Raw genomic sequence first — 16,379 nt, forward strand, 5'->3', positions numbered from 1 at the left:
ATTTGAGCTCAGCGCAGTGTTTACCTGTGAAGCGGTGGAGGGAGGTGGTGATGAGAAGGTGTTGGTGATGAGGAGATGGAGGAGATGATAGTGGTGGAATAGCAACAGGGACTCAGAAGAGAGGAAGTAAGCAGGGAGAGGCACTGACATCAGCCTGCTTCACCTTTGAGAGACAAAGAGGACAGAGAGGAAGAAGAGAGAGGAAGAAGAGCGAGGAGGACAGATTGGAGATCGAAAAAAAGCAGGACAGAAGGAAGAAACGAGACAAACAGCGGAGGAGGGGGGGGAGAAGAGCACAGGGAGAAGCAATGTGTCAGGTGCCACGGCGGGAATCATCAGGCAGGTGCAGTTTAGCAGCGCGGCCACATGGAGGCGGCAGAGCACAGGAAGTCACACTCACAAAGCTGCGGGTTGCAGTCAGGCGGCTGCGGCGCGGGGTCACTACTGTGCCGCTCAGGCTGCGTCCAATCCGCCTCAGGTTTTCCCCATCGTCTGGCTCCACCCCAAAACGCAGATCCCGCAACATCATTGGCTGAAGGGAAGGAAAAATGTCTGTCAGAGGCTGGAAGAGATGGATCCACGAGAGAGGGGGTTCTGTCAGGGAGATGACGTCGATGTTACCTTGTTGAGGTAGGTGGGGGTGCTGGTGCAGTCTGCCCCGTACACACTCCTCTCCATGTCTGCGTTGGGGGTCTTGGAGCGAGCCTGCCCTCCCACCCTGGATATGAGCCTCTCTGATGGGCTGCAGCCTGGAACACACACGGGGTGGAGGGTGGAGGTCAGGAGCCGAACATTCAAGAGTCTAAAACATGCTTTTTTTTTACATGGTTGCAACCTTTTCAGCAAATTAAATGTCTTTTTAAAAACATTTTCATTTATTTTTCTTTAGAAAAGTTTGTTTTTTTGTCAAAGAACCCAAAAGCAGTGATGGGATGTAACCAGGTACATTTACTCAGGTACTTTACTTAAGTACAGTTTTGAGGGATTTGTACTTACTCTACATTTTCTGCTACTTCATACGTCCACTCCACTACAACTGAGGCAAATATTTTACTTTTACTCCACTATATTTATTTGAAAACTCAAGTTACTAGTTACTAAAAGTCCTCCAAGTATGACTATGGGTACTTTTTATAACACTGCCCAAAACGCATACTTAGTAGTCATTGTTAAGATATCCTGTTAAAATATTACTTTTGCAGAAGTGAAAGTCAAACACAAATATATTACTTGAGTTTCAAGTCTCAAAGCATCTAATATTTAATGTATTTAAGTATCAAAAGTACAAGTAAAAGTACTTTCTTCATATATTAAAAACTCTATACTATGTGGAGCCTGCACCTAAAGTCTCCATGCATGTCACCTCAGTCAATTTAAAAAGGTCAATGTTTGAAGGTGTGTAGCTCATAGTTTTGTTTGCATGACTGTGTGTGTGTGTGTGTGTGTGTGTGTGTGTGTGTGTACCTGTCTTTCCAGCCTGCAGACTGGCCTGGTAAAGGGAGTCGAGCTCGGACAGCTCAGCCTCTTCACGGTCACAGCAGGGATCACTGTGTTGCCCTGGGGCATGCTGGGAGCTGTAGTGCCCTGGAGAGGACTGGCAACTGTAGCTGTAGCGCTGACTGGACGCCTGCGGCCTGATGGGAACGCAGCGGTCCGGGGGTGTTTCGTACGGCGTCACCACGGCGTCGGGCCGGTCCAAACTCCAGGAGGACCAATGGCGTGTGCCGCTGTCGGCGACAGCGCCGTGCCTCGGCCAATGCTGAGCAGCGACGGTGGGGGAGTGGGGCCGGGGCGGCTGCCAGAGAGGCGTGAGAGGTTTCCTCTGCCCGGAGGCTTCCAGAGGGGAGGACGGGGGAGGAGGATAGGACGGAGGAGCGGGGTGTGTGTGTGTGGGTTCAAGTTGTGTGGCGTGTGCGGTGTGTGTGGTGTGTGTATCCCAGAGACGCAGAGGAAGCGAGGGCAGAGAGATGGCTAAGTGCTTCCCCAGGGGTCTGACGCTCACCCCCCCTGCCTGCAGCAACTCGCACAGCCTCACCCCCGTCCCCTCCCTCCCATCCTCGCCTTCCTCCCCTCTCCTCCCACCCTCCTCCCCCTCCTCCCCTTGGCTGGAAGGGGCGCAAGGGTGAGGGATGCTGAGGGTGAGCGGGGGTCGAGGGGGGGGCGGCCGATAGGGTGGAGGGGGCGGGTCCGGGCCCAGAGCAGCGTCCTGGTTGGGCGTTGCCTGGTCCTCTTCCTCCTCCTGATTGGGCGTCAGCAGTACTTGGACCGGGCCAGGCTGTTCACTGGAGGACACAAGAGAGGGAGGGTGTCAGTCAGCCGGCAGCACGGACAGGAAAAAACAAAAAAAAAGAGCTGCTCTGACGTCAGGTGAGTTACTGCATAGAGGGAAGGTCACAACAGCATACCAGGATAAACAAGCAGAAAACACACACACACACACACACACACACACACACACACAAACAAACACACACACAAGCTCACTACCGTACAGAACAAACAGCTTCGAACACAATGATGCAGCCTTGTGCAAGCATCGCTTTGTGTATGGGATTTCGCAGCCATGCTGTTTGTGAGTCAGGCACAAGCTCAGCTCCACTGACTGACAGAACAAACTTCACTTCCTGATCCGAACGTCTCCCACAGATTTAATCTGATTATCAGAGCAGCTCTTTACCCTCCGCTGCACCGCTGCACCGCTGCACTTTATCATCACGGAAAATAAATGTGGCTTCTGCAGTCTGGAGTAATTCAGCCTCAGCGGGCCGCTATATTACTTTATTGATTTACATACATTGATATGTGGAGGATATGATGTATGTTGAACATTAGTGGATCCTCTCTGCAGTGTAGCAGTGTGTGTGTGTGTGTGTGTGTTGGTATGTGTGAAGTGAGTCTGTAAATTTGTGTGTCTATTTTTAAAGACAGCGTGTGCGCAAAACCTGTATGTGTCTACGTGAGCGCCGGCCCCCATCCCCCACATTAACTCTCCCGTCTCTTTTCAGCCTTAGTAATTACCCAGCAGGCTTTGCAGCGGCAAGCTATAAATCAGAGGCTCGTGTTGATCAATAGAGGAGAGGAGGGAGGTAATAAAAGAGGCTCAGAGCCGAGCTTTACCTCCTCCTCCTCCCCTTCATCCCGCTGTTAACAGTTTGGATTTACAGTTTAGTCACTTTTAACTAATTTCGCTGCAGTTTAATTTGAGCTCTAATGAAGCAGAGACGACTGAAAGCGACACGAACATGAACGAGTTAACAAATCCAATCGTTTCTACTCTCTACCTGTAATTCTCATCAATTCATCTGGTTCAAAGTGCCGCAGTCAGACTCTGACTTTATATATACATAAGCACTAGAGTTTATTTTTCATAGCACTCTGATCTGTGTGCTTTAATTTTTTATTATTTATTTGATTAAACGTTTAATGTTAGTTCTATATAAAATAGTTAAAGCTCCATGAAAATGCCATCACTTCTTAAAGGGTAACTCCACCAATTTTAAGATTTTTACCACCTTAAAAGCACGTATGGGATTGGATACTAAACATATTCACAACTTGCTGACTCAATATGAGTTCAACCTGAGATCCTCAACGATAAACCAGATCAGGCCTCTGAAATTCTGTTTAAAACCTTTAAAAACTGAAATTATGTGACAAAAAGTTTTTACGTTATAACAAAAATGTCTGTGTGTTGTGTCGCAGGGATATCTACTGAAGTTAGCATGCTAACCAGCTATCCCCAGCCTGCCCTTTGTCAGAATACAACTCTGTGAGCTCCGCTAGCTGCACGGCTAACTGAGCTAACTAGCTAACAGCATCTACACTTATCAGCAGTTAGCGGCTACTCGGGTGATATGCTGCCCTGTTTGTAGACCCTGTTATACTTGCCTACAAGTCTAGTTTTGACTGTTTAACTATATTAAACGTGGGTCCTTTATCTCAGATTCTACGTGAGCTGCTCCACGTTTTAAAAATATGAAGTACGTGTGTTTACTCAGCACTTCTTGTATGAAATAATCTACATCTGAATCTCACTTTCCACCTCCCCACACAGCAAAAAACTAAGACATCAGGAAGAGAGAGACTGACTCACTGTAACACACAAACACAGCAGCGAGAAGCAGAACAAACAAACGGACGGGATGCCGAACAGTATCTGTGACTGCAGCGCACAGGACAGCAAACACAGTGACGGACTGCTGCCGCTTTAGGGCGCACAGAGGGACAGATCAGCAGCACACAAAGAGCAGAGGGAAGCCTTGGCAGCACACAGCTACAAAGAGCAGCACAACAACAATGAAGGGAAGCAGTGAAGCACGGAAAAGCAGAGAGCGACTCCATCTCTCTCTTTTTTGCTCTCGATGGCAACACAGAGCCCAGCAAAGCAAGTTTTTTTTACTGCACTGCAACAAACACACAAACCCAAAGAGGATACGAAGTGACCGTATATAGTCGAGTGTGTGTGCTTGAGAACACACGCACATTCAGACACACAAACACACATACAGCGGGGATGTGAGAGCGCAGTGCTCGGGGGGTTACAAAAAAAAAAAAAAACAGGGGTTCTGGGATTTTGTGCAGCCAGAGCTGGAGACACACACATGAGGGTGTTGAGGTGTTTTTTTTTGGACAGCCAGCACCCAGAGGACACACACAGAGGAGTCCTGAGGTGGGTTTGAGGACAGCTTGAGCTGAGGACACACACGAAGTGAGGAGGGGGAGGAAGGGAGGAAGGGGGGTCTGAGGTGGTTTTGAGACAGGCACCGCTGCGGACACATAAGGGGGGACAGTGGTGGTACCTGCGAGGCCCCTGTGGGCGGGCGCTTCCTGTCTCCCGTTCCATTTCCTGTTCCTGCCTGCGTTTGATTGGGCCCCCAGTGCTCCTCATGCACGCAGCTACAGCCAATCCGCTATGAGCGTTAGCCTCATGCAGGGGTCTGAGCACAGCTGAGGATGTTAACATCAGAGCGGGAGATAAAAAGGAGAAAAGACAGAAGAGATGTAACGACAGAGTGGCAGAGAGAGACAGAGTCGTAGAGTGAGTGAAAGGGAAAGGAAACATCAAATAAGATTGAAGAAGAGTAAAAGATGTCAAAAACATGAGGATGAAAGAACAGGTGAGACAAAAGGAGAAAATAGAAGCAGAGCAGAAGGAGTGGTTATGAGGGGGCCGGCATGCATTACGCTCCTCTACTGTAAGTCAACGTGTGTTTTAGACATGTATAGAGCTGCAAAGTGAGGATTTGTTTTGGGCGTCCCTTTTTTCTTTATCGAGAACTTCTTTGAATTGCTTACACCAAAATCTGCAGTAAAAAATATATTGTTCTTCGATTAAAAGTCAAAGGTACAGGCATGTGTACATGAAATCTCAAAGAGGGAAGTCAACTACAACTCCCAAGGAGCATTTCACTAAGAATCACAGGACGTGTGACACTATTTAGTAACTATTGTGTGGTATTTTATTCATAATTACACCAAAAAAGCGTTCTACATCTTAGCTCCCATTTGTGCCTTCTTGTCCTTAGCTAATGTACCACTGCAGAGGCTCATGGGTAATGTAGTATTTTGCGCCATCCGCCACTAATCCTTCTTTCTCACGCACAAAGCTGAAATAATTAAAACTGTAATCTGTGTTCACCAATCGAATGTTTCCTTAAAACTAGATTATGTAACTTTTGTAAGATGTCTATGGAGTCAGAGTAGTGCCACAAAAAATAATCTGTAAAAGATTAAGAAAATAAATTAGGAAATGTTAATGTATCAATTTATTTCCTTATTTATTTTTATTTTTTTATTTATCTATTTATTATGTTATTTATTCCTCTTTGGATATCTTTTTAATTTTTATTTTACAGATTTTTGTTTTTGTTTACGGTCTTCCTATGACTCCATAAAGGTTTTGCGAACTCAAATCAATTAGTTTTTTGATTATGTGCTGTATTTTGTGCTATATGAATAAAACTGACTTGACGTAGCTAATGTTAGCAAACGTATTTCTCACACACAAAGGTTAAAAACTGGACTATGTAACTTATGCAATATGAAACAGCACATTCATTCTCTTACAAATACAAAATGAAATTCATGAGTAATAAAAATACCTTTGCTTCATTTTATACACTGCGTTGTTTTGCCACTAAAGTCTTAGTTGGTCGCTAGCTTGTGATGGCTAATGTTTATGAAGGCCTAGGAGTGCCATAAAAAAGAATAAATACGTAAAAGGATGTTTATTTATTTACTTACTCACTTACTGATTTACTCTTTAATTAATTCATCTTTATATTTCCACTTTTATTTTCTCATTCTTTTACAGATTCTTTCTTTTTGATGTCACTCCTATGACTCCATAAATGTTCATGCTAAATGCTAATGTTGTTTTCCTCACTCAGATTGAGACAGAGGATGTTAGGACATATTTTAAAGCCCACTGAGGCAATGCGAAACGTGATTTTTTTTTTTGCCATATAAATGAAATTGACTTAGCTAATGTTAGCAAACTTAATATCACCTAAAACAGCCATTTCTGAATCCACTTGTGCTACTTTACTGTTACAGTATGCTTTATTCCAACAGCGGTGGCTGTTTGGCAGCATAACTTTTAACATTTTGAAGGAGACTCTTGTGTTTTTACATTTAACAAACATCAAGGATGTAATTTGTAGAAAACTCTGAAACAGGAAGACTTAATTGTAGGAGAAAGACTTCCACACCCAGCATCTGTTCCCACTTTGCAACTCTACTATAAATGCATCAATACAGTATGATAACTTGTACTGTAGTTAGTGAGTCAAAAAGTCAAGATAAGTGAGGAGCAAAGTTGAGGCTACGTTCATGAAACCACACACACCAAATTCAGATTTCTTTGGTGCGCAGCTTTGTGAACGCACCTTGAATGGTGTTAGTTGGTTATAAAAAAGATGAAGAAGAAGAGGACAACAAAAGAGCAGCCATCACCCATTTTGGCTTTTTGTTTAACAGACTTTTGATTGATAGACGCAGAATAAAGGAAGGCTGATGGCAGCTCTGTTGTTGTTGTTGGCTGTAACGTCCTCTAAAACACTGAGGCAGATTGTCTGGAGTCCGCCTGAAACCATCGATAGGGATGAGGGAAACCAAATTCTGTTACGTAATCGCACTGATAGTGATGCCATCTGTTCGTTCGCAAGTCGTCCTTTCACTTCATCAAGGTTGAGTGTACTCATGGGGGTGTGTGTGTGTGTGTGTGTGTGTCAGGTACATGAGGCTGAACACACTGAAGCACACACAGTAGGACAGACAGGGCACAACATAATAATCCCTGATATAGATTTAGTTAGTGCTGAGCTGGAGGGGAAAACCTGCACACCTGCAGTTCATACAAAACTCTCTCACGTACACAGAGACACGTGTTTTCACACACACACACGCACGCACAGAAAAATATAATTTGCGGATGCATGAAAACACACACACACACACACACACGTAGAGTAGTACGTACACCAGCTGTCTTTGGAGCCAAGTGTCATGTCATTCAGGTCAGGTCCAAGTCAAGTCAAAAGTCTGCAAATTGCATCAGCATGCTAACATGCTCACAATCACGATGCTAACATGATAATAGTTTATCTTGTATAATGTTCCCAGAGAAAATATTTTAGCTTAATGCCAACCAAACAAGCAGTCACCGCAGTAAGTTAGCCTACTGCTGGCTATAGAAGGTGCTGCTGTTCGCCATTTTTAAGCGTATTCACTTTCTTGCAAAGAGCTGGGTGGGAAGATTTGTATCTCAAATCTGTGCAATAAATACGAAGCTACAAACCGTTAGATTAGCTTAGCACAAAGACTGGAAAGGGAAGACAGCTAGTCAAGCTGTGTAAGCGTGTACAGAGTTACTTTGAGCTAAATGCTAACATCACAAAGGGCTGGAAAAAGGCTGTTAAAGAGCTGCATTCGGTCCACACCGAAAAGGTCTGCATAAGAGGAAAAGTAGGAGGATCACCGTCCGATAGTTGTTGAGACGTTTCAGTCTGGATCAAAAATGTATGAACCGACAGACAGACATTGTCGTCCATAGAGCCATACTACTAGCGCTGGATCAAACTCCAGCATTTCTTGTACGGTATGCGCCTACATCTTAAAAAAACTCCCAGTCTCAGTTTTCAGTGACTAGTTAAATGACTTTGACATGTCAAATTGGTGGAGTGCCCCTTTAAATATGACTTGAGTCCAAGTCTGAAGTCTCACAAATCTCACACACACACACGTCACACATACATGACTATTAGTATGTATGTGTTTATTTACATGTAAAAACATAAACAAAGCGAGACGCACACACACACACACACACGCACGGTGAATTCCCTCGAGTGAGGCGGTGACATCAGAGCTCTGAACGTGAACTGGGATTGTGATTTTAAAATGGGAATCACCCTGAGAGAATTTCCCACTCAGTGACGGTCAGTAAACGTCCCACAGGAGTTTCCATGTTGGTAAAAACTGATCTGACAGGGATTTGCTCTCTGCTCTGTTCTGCAACACTGAACTCAGCAAGAGCTCAGCTGGATGACACACACACACACACACACACAAATGCACACACACATAAAACACTCGTGGATGACACACAAAAAAAAACAAATAGTATGAGTTATAGTAACACTCGCTGAAGACAAAAATACCGATGGAGGGAGACAGATGGAGAGACAGACGAACAGATGGGAGTGAGGACAAAGAGGAGGTCAGACAGAACCACGGACGTACAAGTCACTGTGACGACTAAGCTAGACAACAGGTGATAATGTGACCTTAAAGCTGCACCGGGCAAGATTTGAACATAAAAATACACAGAAGTGACGCAGAACTTCACATCCCTCCAATTGAAAGGCAGCAGATTTGCCCTCCGTCTGTTTCTTGTAGAGAAAATTAAGAATGAAATCCAAAGTGACGCCGTAAGTCAGCGCTAATGTCTTTGATACACCAGTTTTAAACATACGACGTTGCCACATGCAGCTTTAAATGCAGTTTGACCTTCTTCTTAAAGGGCCAGTTCACACAAATTCACAAAGAAAAGAAACATATTTTCTCACTTACTGATTCTGCTAACAAGCCATGCAGAAAGAGATCTCTGGACTGTGAAGAGTTTTTATCTGAACTCACTTTGACCAAACAAGTAGTCCCTTTAAACTACTGTGCGTATCAAAAATTGCATTAAACGGTATGAAAATGTAGACAGAAATGTCTTAAAGGTGCAATATGCAAGAAATGACATCCTTAGCTTAGTTAGCCGTGCAGCTAGCAGTTGAGACATAATGCCAAAACAGTTTCTCTTCATATTGTGTTGATAATTTTCAGTTTTCATCTTAAATTCATCCATATTGCACCTTTAAAATAAAACCAGGAATATCACAAGATGGAGGTAAGTGAGATAATATGTTTTCCATAAGTTGGGTGAACCGACCTCTAACTCTTGACATCCAATACATTCCTACTCCACAATCCCTCGCTCCTACTCCCTGTCTTTCTCTTCACCCCTCTTCCCTCCATACCCTGGTGTTGGAGCTGGTCCAGGTCCATGAATTTGCTGGGTTTGGGGTTGAATCCCATGGCCGCCTCCCGCTCCGCTTCCCTCCGCTTCTGCTGCTCCTGCTGACGGGCTCTCCTCGCCACCTCCTCCTGCAGCTCGTCCAGCTCACTGCGCCCTGAGCCTGAGCAGAAAAAAAATCCCCCACAAATGAAATCATCAGTCAGAGCAGAGAGGCAAGATACAGCAGAGTAAGTAAGTTTAAATATGTGCACAGATACGTACCTGCATTGGTGCCGCCGCCCCAGCTGGGGGAGGGCAGCTCCTGCAGGATGGCACCGCTGCTCTTTGACTTGGGCACCGAACGCCATGAAGGTCCTGACATCAGCACCCTTTTCTGTTGCCCCACCTCCCTGTGGAGACAGAGAGAGAGAAGGGAGAAAAAAGGGGAAGAAATAATGAGAGTGTAGATCATACGACTCCAGACAAATATGCCCATTCATTGATTTGTTGTACAATTGTTGGAAAATTTGCCGTCCTTAATGTCACATTCGTATTTCATGCCAATAAAGTGAAATTGAGCAGAAAAACAAGAATGACAGAGGAACCGCGGGAGGGAAAGAAAACGAACGACACAGACGGAGAGGAAGAGACAGTAATTGTTATTTGTGAGCGCCCTACCTATCGGGGCTGCTGCTGTTCCTCTCGCTGCTCTCGTAGCCACTCTCCATCCTCTGAATCAGACGTGGCTGGTGCTCCACCCCTCTCAGAGGTGGAGGGGCAGGGGGACCCATCGTCCGCCCGCTGCCCAGAGACCTGGGCTGCCCGACCAGCCCAAACCCCGCCTCCAACTCCCCAACCTCCCTCCCTTCCGCCTCTTGTAACCCTAGCTGTGCGGGTGGAGCGGGTCCCGCAAGGGGAAAGGAGTCCTGTGGCTCCGGAGGGAGAGAGGGACCGGGCAGGGTGTTGTAGCCCAGAGAGGAGCCTCTCGGTCGGGTGAAGATGCTGTCGATGTTCAGGGCCTCTCTCCTGGGCCTCCAGGTCGGCCGGTAGCGGCCTCCAGAAGAACTGGAGAGCGAGGGAGGAGGATGTCACACAGGATGTTACACTTAAATACTCACAAGGTGCAAATGTGTCTTTGAGTAAAATCTCCTTCACTATGTATATAAATTACAATATTAATGAGGTAATAATACAAACTCAGAACACTGTTTGAAGCTAGAATGGTGGCAGGGTCCGCCACCGCAACAAAGTATATATGTTCAGTTTATTCAGTCATGAAAACAAAGAGAGCTTGTTATTTAGTTTGTTTAGGCATAAGAAAATCAGCCAATGAAGATCTTCAAAACTACATAGTGCACCTTTAAGGAAAGTCATTTTAGAGGGTAGTTAAATAAAAATACATGACCTATAAAAAGACTTAAATACAGTTCAGTCAGGAGACTCACATCGAGCTTTTAACCGTTTATTGCACCAACATTTTATTTCTGCTCTGAGCTCTACAACACATCTGAGCAAGCTCGACACAGACTGAGATGTGGTGATAATTAGTTCATTTGAATTTAGAAACGGTAGCGTGACTGTTTCAATAACAGGAAATTTACTGGTATATACTCAAGTATTGAACATAAGTATATTTTTGAGACACTACCACCAATTTTTTCTCACAGTTATAGTTAAAAGTCACGTTTCAGATTAAAAACATATAAGCTTTTAGAAATAAAAATGCAGGATGTCTACAGTCGATGCATCAGCGGTGCAGTACCTGGACTTGCTCTCACTGCTGGTGCTTTCATCCTCCCAGTGGGGCCCTCCAGCTCCGCCCTCGCAGCCCCCCACTCCTGACGAAGAGGAGGAGGACAGGGGACGAGAAGAGGAGGAGGAGGAGGTGAGCGGCCGGCGGGAGGAGAGGAGGAAGACGGCCGTCTCCTTGTACTCCGGCAGGGGAGGAGAGGGAGGGCGGGGAGGACCCTCCACCGCTGACTCTGAACATGGAAGACAACATTTCTATTTATCCCTGAGGGGGCAATTAAAGTAAGTAAATAGTAGCGAGGCGAAGAACACTTCTCTCCACTGATACTTGAAAACTAACCTGTGTTTGCTCTTAATGTATTTGTACAACAAGTACCGCAGTTTCTCTCTTACTCCCTGAAAACACCGCGGTCACTTGTGTATTTGCTTTTGTTTGGAGCTGTCAAGGTGCAGCTGTACTTTGTGAGTTTACATAACTTTGCGCCAGTATTACCTCCGGTGTCAGAGCCGTGCGGCGGTGTGCCGGTGTCGTAATTACAGACCACCGTGGTCTGGGATTCGCTGGAGAGGTGGCTGCCCGTGGACTGGTGGAGAGATCGGCCGCGAGAGGTGCGGTGACTCGAGCTGTCCGTCGAAGAGTCGGTCCGAGTGTCGCTGGATATCGACGGCTCCCGACCTGAGAGAGAATCAGATCAACAGAGAGATGACCTTTTCAGTTAATCCTGAATCTTCATATGTTTACAGTCAAATAAGTTCAGCGTGCGGGGGCAGGAGTTGGATTATAGGGTTGAAGGTCGGAGCGTTAAAGCAGTAACCTCGCCTGCCCCCTGATGATAAACACTGAGTAATCTGATCTGATCTGTAGCAGAGTGTGTCATCTTTGCTGTACCGGAGTCTTCGCTGTCGTAACCAGCCTTGCTGCTGCAGTGCTGGAGCTCCAGCTGCGGGTTGGAGCTGGTACAGGGGTTGGGGCTCTCCTGCAGTATCACCGGCGTCCCACGGGGGTCAGCGTAGAGCAGCAGCAGGGGCTGATAGTGGCCTTTGATACAGCGAGACACCACGTCCTTCCACTTAGGGCCGATCTGGAGGTGCAGCAGGGCAACACACACACATAAAGACACCCATGAACATACATAGAAACCCCCCGCACACACACACACACACACAAAGAGAAAGTAAATCTATCTATATTGAGATATAACATTACGCATATTCCACCAAAAGCAGAAGGTCAAACACACATTGTGCTGCTGTGTGTCCTCATTGATATCATATTATCACACTTTTCCATTAGCTCAATGATCTAATATGACTGACAGCGTGCACTGTGACTGATGGAGGTGTCAAGGACATGTAGATCCACTTTATATCACACTTTGACAACAAGCGAACGCAGCTCCCTTCGGCTCAGCCACCGCAAGATTTATATCATGTTATAACTCACGCTTGAGTCGTGAAGCATTACAACATGAGACCGGCGTTTAGCGCTTAAACCTGCGCTAAGATTCAGACAAAGACGGGGATTAAACCTTAAACACATAATCAATCTCCAGCCGCCCCCGCTGACCATGCAGCACTTGAACTAACCATGCAGCGTAGTTCTTGTCATTGCTGCTCTCACAGGCACAACTGGAGATGCAGCAGATACTGTACAGCAACACCTCCCCCCCCCCCCCCCCCCACCTCCCCGTGTTGCAGCATGCAGACTCCGAACTGTGTCTCACCTCTTTGACGTGGGCGTCGTCGAAGTACATCCACTTGCGTATCTTGGTCTGGAAGAAGAAGGTGGAGTAGTGCTTGCCGTAGTAGCACACCATGCCCACCAAGTAGAGCTCCGCCTGGCGAGCCCTCTCCTCTGTCACACGGTAGAACAACTACAGAGAGAGAGAGAGAGGAGGGAGGGAGGGAGGGAGGAGGAGACAGGGAGGGAGGGAGGGATGCAGGGAAGAGAGGGAGAGGTGTGCAGTAGCAGGGAGGAGATAGAGATAGAGGAGTTAGTGTGAATACAAGCACATTTTTTTGCTCACCTAGAAGCTGTATGCAGTAATCCTTCACTCACTGCCTCTCCTCATTGTGTGCTGCACACACACACTGCACAGTGCTACATGTGTGCCGCAGCTCCTCATGCAGAAGTGATGCACAGATCTCACACTGACGCCTCAGTAAGGTCAAATAACACTGCTGCACATTTCACATGCACAGATAGACGTGATGAAAGTGCAGAAGTTGTTGGTTTAAGAATCGTCTTTGTAATCCCATCTTTACCTGCTGCTGCATACGGTTCAAATGTCATTATTGAGGACTTAAAGGGACAGTTCACCCCAAATTCAACACATATTCTTCCTCTTACCTGTAGGCATATTTATCCATCTAGCTTGGTTTTTGATCCAAGGAGCTGAGTTATGGAGATATCCGCCTTCTCTTGAATATAATGAAACTAGACGGCGCTCGGCTGTTGGTGCTCAAGGCGCCAAAGAAATACATTTGAAAAACTCGACAGCGATGTCTCTTTACAGAAATCACGACCCGATTACTGAAGATAATCCACAGAGCTAGCCTCTCATTTCCTTCAGAGCTAGGGCTGCGTATTGAACTTCAACACTTTTATGGCAATGACCAAAATGCCGGCGAGTATCAAAAAAAGTCTTGTCATTCCACACCAAATTTCAATACCTAAGGAGTTTATCTCAGCGTCACTGAGTCAATAAGCATGCAGCATGCTTGTTGTGCCAAGATCTAATAGTGCTGGTGATTGGCTGTCTCGAGGCATGCAGGTTTCGTCCAGAGATGGGGCTCATTACCTGTATGTGTAATGTAATCTTTTGTGAAAAAGGATTTCATAAAATTGGTACCAAAGAAAGTATTATTCAGAGACAGGTATCGAAGTCAGCGTATCTGTATTGACATTTATTTTAATAATATCCAGCCCTATTCAGCGCGATGATATGGCAAGAAAATAGTTCAAACATGAAACTGCTCAGAGAAGCTCTGTGGATTATCTCGAGTACCGAGTCATCATTTCTGTAAGGAGAAACTGCTGTTGAGTTTTTAAAATCTACTGTATTTCTTGGTTCCATCTAGTTCAGTTATATTCAAGAGAAGGCAGCCATCTCCACGGCTGAGATCTCCAAACCTCAGCCATTCAAACCTCCAGAGACGGATAAATAGCACTACAGGTAAGAGCAAAAATATGTATTTTTGACTTTGGGGTGAACTGTCCCTTTAAGTCGCCAAAATGTCAGATAATAGGCCATGACGACCTTCCACAACCCAAAGTGACGTCTTCAAATTACTTCTTTTGTTCGAGCAACAATCCAAAACTCAAAGATATTCAATTCACGAAGATAAAAAAAACAAAAGAAAAACAGCAAATCCTCATTTTTGACGAGCTGGGACCAGCAAGCGTCGAGCATTTTAGCTTGATAAATGAAAATCATTAACAATTGCCATCTATTTCATTGTAATAGACCAATTGTTTCCGCCCTAAAAAAACCCAAACAATGGGGGGAAAGAACACAAAAGAGTAACGGGGAAGCAGAAAAGAGAGAAAACAGATGCAGAAGACAAAGAGAGAAAATGAAAGCGGCGGCGGGGTGGGAGGGATACAGGAGACAGATGGATTCACTTTCTCTGATCTGAACGACTAAACAAAAGCAGAAAATGCGATAGATTATGCCTCCGATTCCTATCTAACAACTAGCTTCATCTCACAACGGCGGGATGAAAACGAGAGAGACGGCAGCAGGCGGAGACAGAAGATAGAAGATAGAGGAAGGAATTTGACTCACTATAACACATATTCACTGATCCATTATTCATAGATATCGCTTCAGAATGCGGCTGGAGATGTTACAGTGGCATTAAAATGCATCAGCATTACTCAGTCATGACACGGAGTATCAGAGGCCAAACACGTGTGTGAGTGTGAGGTGTGAAAGCTGCAACACGAGACAGAGCAACGACATCCTGAGCTCCATATGAGAGCAATGGAGGTCAGGTCAGTTGTGTCATGTGTGTTATAATTTGTTGTTTGCTGTAACCGGATAGGTTGAGTTTACTGGGCGTTACAGCATGCACAGATTTGTATTCTGTATTTGTATTTCAGTGTATTTACACGTGTGTGTTTGAGAGTATTTGTGTGTCCTTGCGCATGTGTATGTGTGTGTGTGCATGTTTTTTTACCTATTGGGGACCTTGTCATACACACTGACCATGCCAGGACCAGTAGTCCTCATGGGGACCAAAAACCAGCCCTAATGCAGCAAAACATGATCTCTGAGGTCCTGGTTGAGTTTAGGTTTAAGGTATGAATTGAGATTAGGTTAAGGTTAGGGTTACAGTAAGGGTAACCAAGTGCAAAAACCCACCGTGACATCACTCATTGGTTTGTGGACGATTGTTTTGATGACTCGAGTTCGACATTACAGTCCTCGCCATAGGAGGATAGGCTGTTTTAGCAACTTGTCAATCACAAGGTAGCCACGCCCTTAAGCATACCCTGCTGCTTTATCGTCTACTTCACTCAAAAGTTTACAAGATAAACTTCATGTCGCATTGAAGAAGACTTGAAACTAAAGATTGAGACATTAAACTCATTAGGAAACTGTTTACTGAGGTAATTAATCAAGTGAGAAGTAAGTTCAACGACATGAGCATGCCTCTGGTGATTCGTACCTCTGGCCTGGAGTGATGTGTCTGAATAATTTTTCCAGTGTCTTTCCCCAGTTTCAAAACTGTTTCAAAACCCATTCTCTGTGAGACTCTGGTGCTTTGAGCTAAAAGCTAAAGTCAGCATGCTAACATAATTACTATGATAATGCCAACACCTATCATCATCGCAAAACACCTGATGTTTTGCGATGATATCATTATAGATTAGCATATTAGCCTGTGAGCAAAAACAAAAAGTAGTTTTGCAGGTATTTAGTCAGTAGGAGTCAGCCTCTGGAAACCAGGAATGTTTGCACCAGATTTTATAGGAATCCATCGAACGAGTCCTGCAACTAGAGTTACAAAAAATGTGTATTTTTACTGTTTAACTGTAAGAATTTCTCTTGTAAAGGTCCAGTGTGTTGGGTTTAGTGGACTATGTTATCATTTGTGTAAAATCACTCGAAAATGAAGA

The 16,379-nt window shown here is 45.2% G+C and overlaps 1 protein-coding gene across 1 annotated transcript in view; it reads right to left on the reverse strand.

The window, feature by feature from the left end:
* Positions 1 to 2,232: 2,232 nt before the first annotated feature.
* Positions 2,233 to 16,379, reverse strand: part of LOC141015963 (ubiquitin carboxyl-terminal hydrolase 54-like) — a 43,074-nt gene continuing 28,927 nt past the window's right edge. The window contains exons 8-15 of the mRNA XM_073490191.1: positions 12,979 to 13,128; positions 12,144 to 12,336; positions 11,727 to 11,930; positions 11,268 to 11,481; positions 10,184 to 10,570; positions 9,788 to 9,915; positions 9,528 to 9,680; positions 2,233 to 2,282 (exon numbers count right to left, since the gene is read on the reverse strand). Coding sequence (XP_073346292.1) covers positions 2,251 to 2,282; positions 9,528 to 9,680; positions 9,788 to 9,915; positions 10,184 to 10,570; positions 11,268 to 11,481; positions 11,727 to 11,930; positions 12,144 to 12,336; positions 12,979 to 13,128 — 1,461 coding nt within the window. The 3' untranslated portion in view covers positions 2,233 to 2,250. The remainder of the gene's footprint in view (positions 2,283 to 9,527; positions 9,681 to 9,787; positions 9,916 to 10,183; positions 10,571 to 11,267; positions 11,482 to 11,726; positions 11,931 to 12,143; positions 12,337 to 12,978; positions 13,129 to 16,379) is intronic.

This window comes from Pagrus major, chromosome 20 (genome assembly GCF_040436345.1).
Source record: "Pagrus major chromosome 20, Pma_NU_1.0".
NCBI classification, from domain to species: Eukaryota; Metazoa; Chordata; class Actinopteri; order Spariformes; family Sparidae; genus Pagrus; species Pagrus major.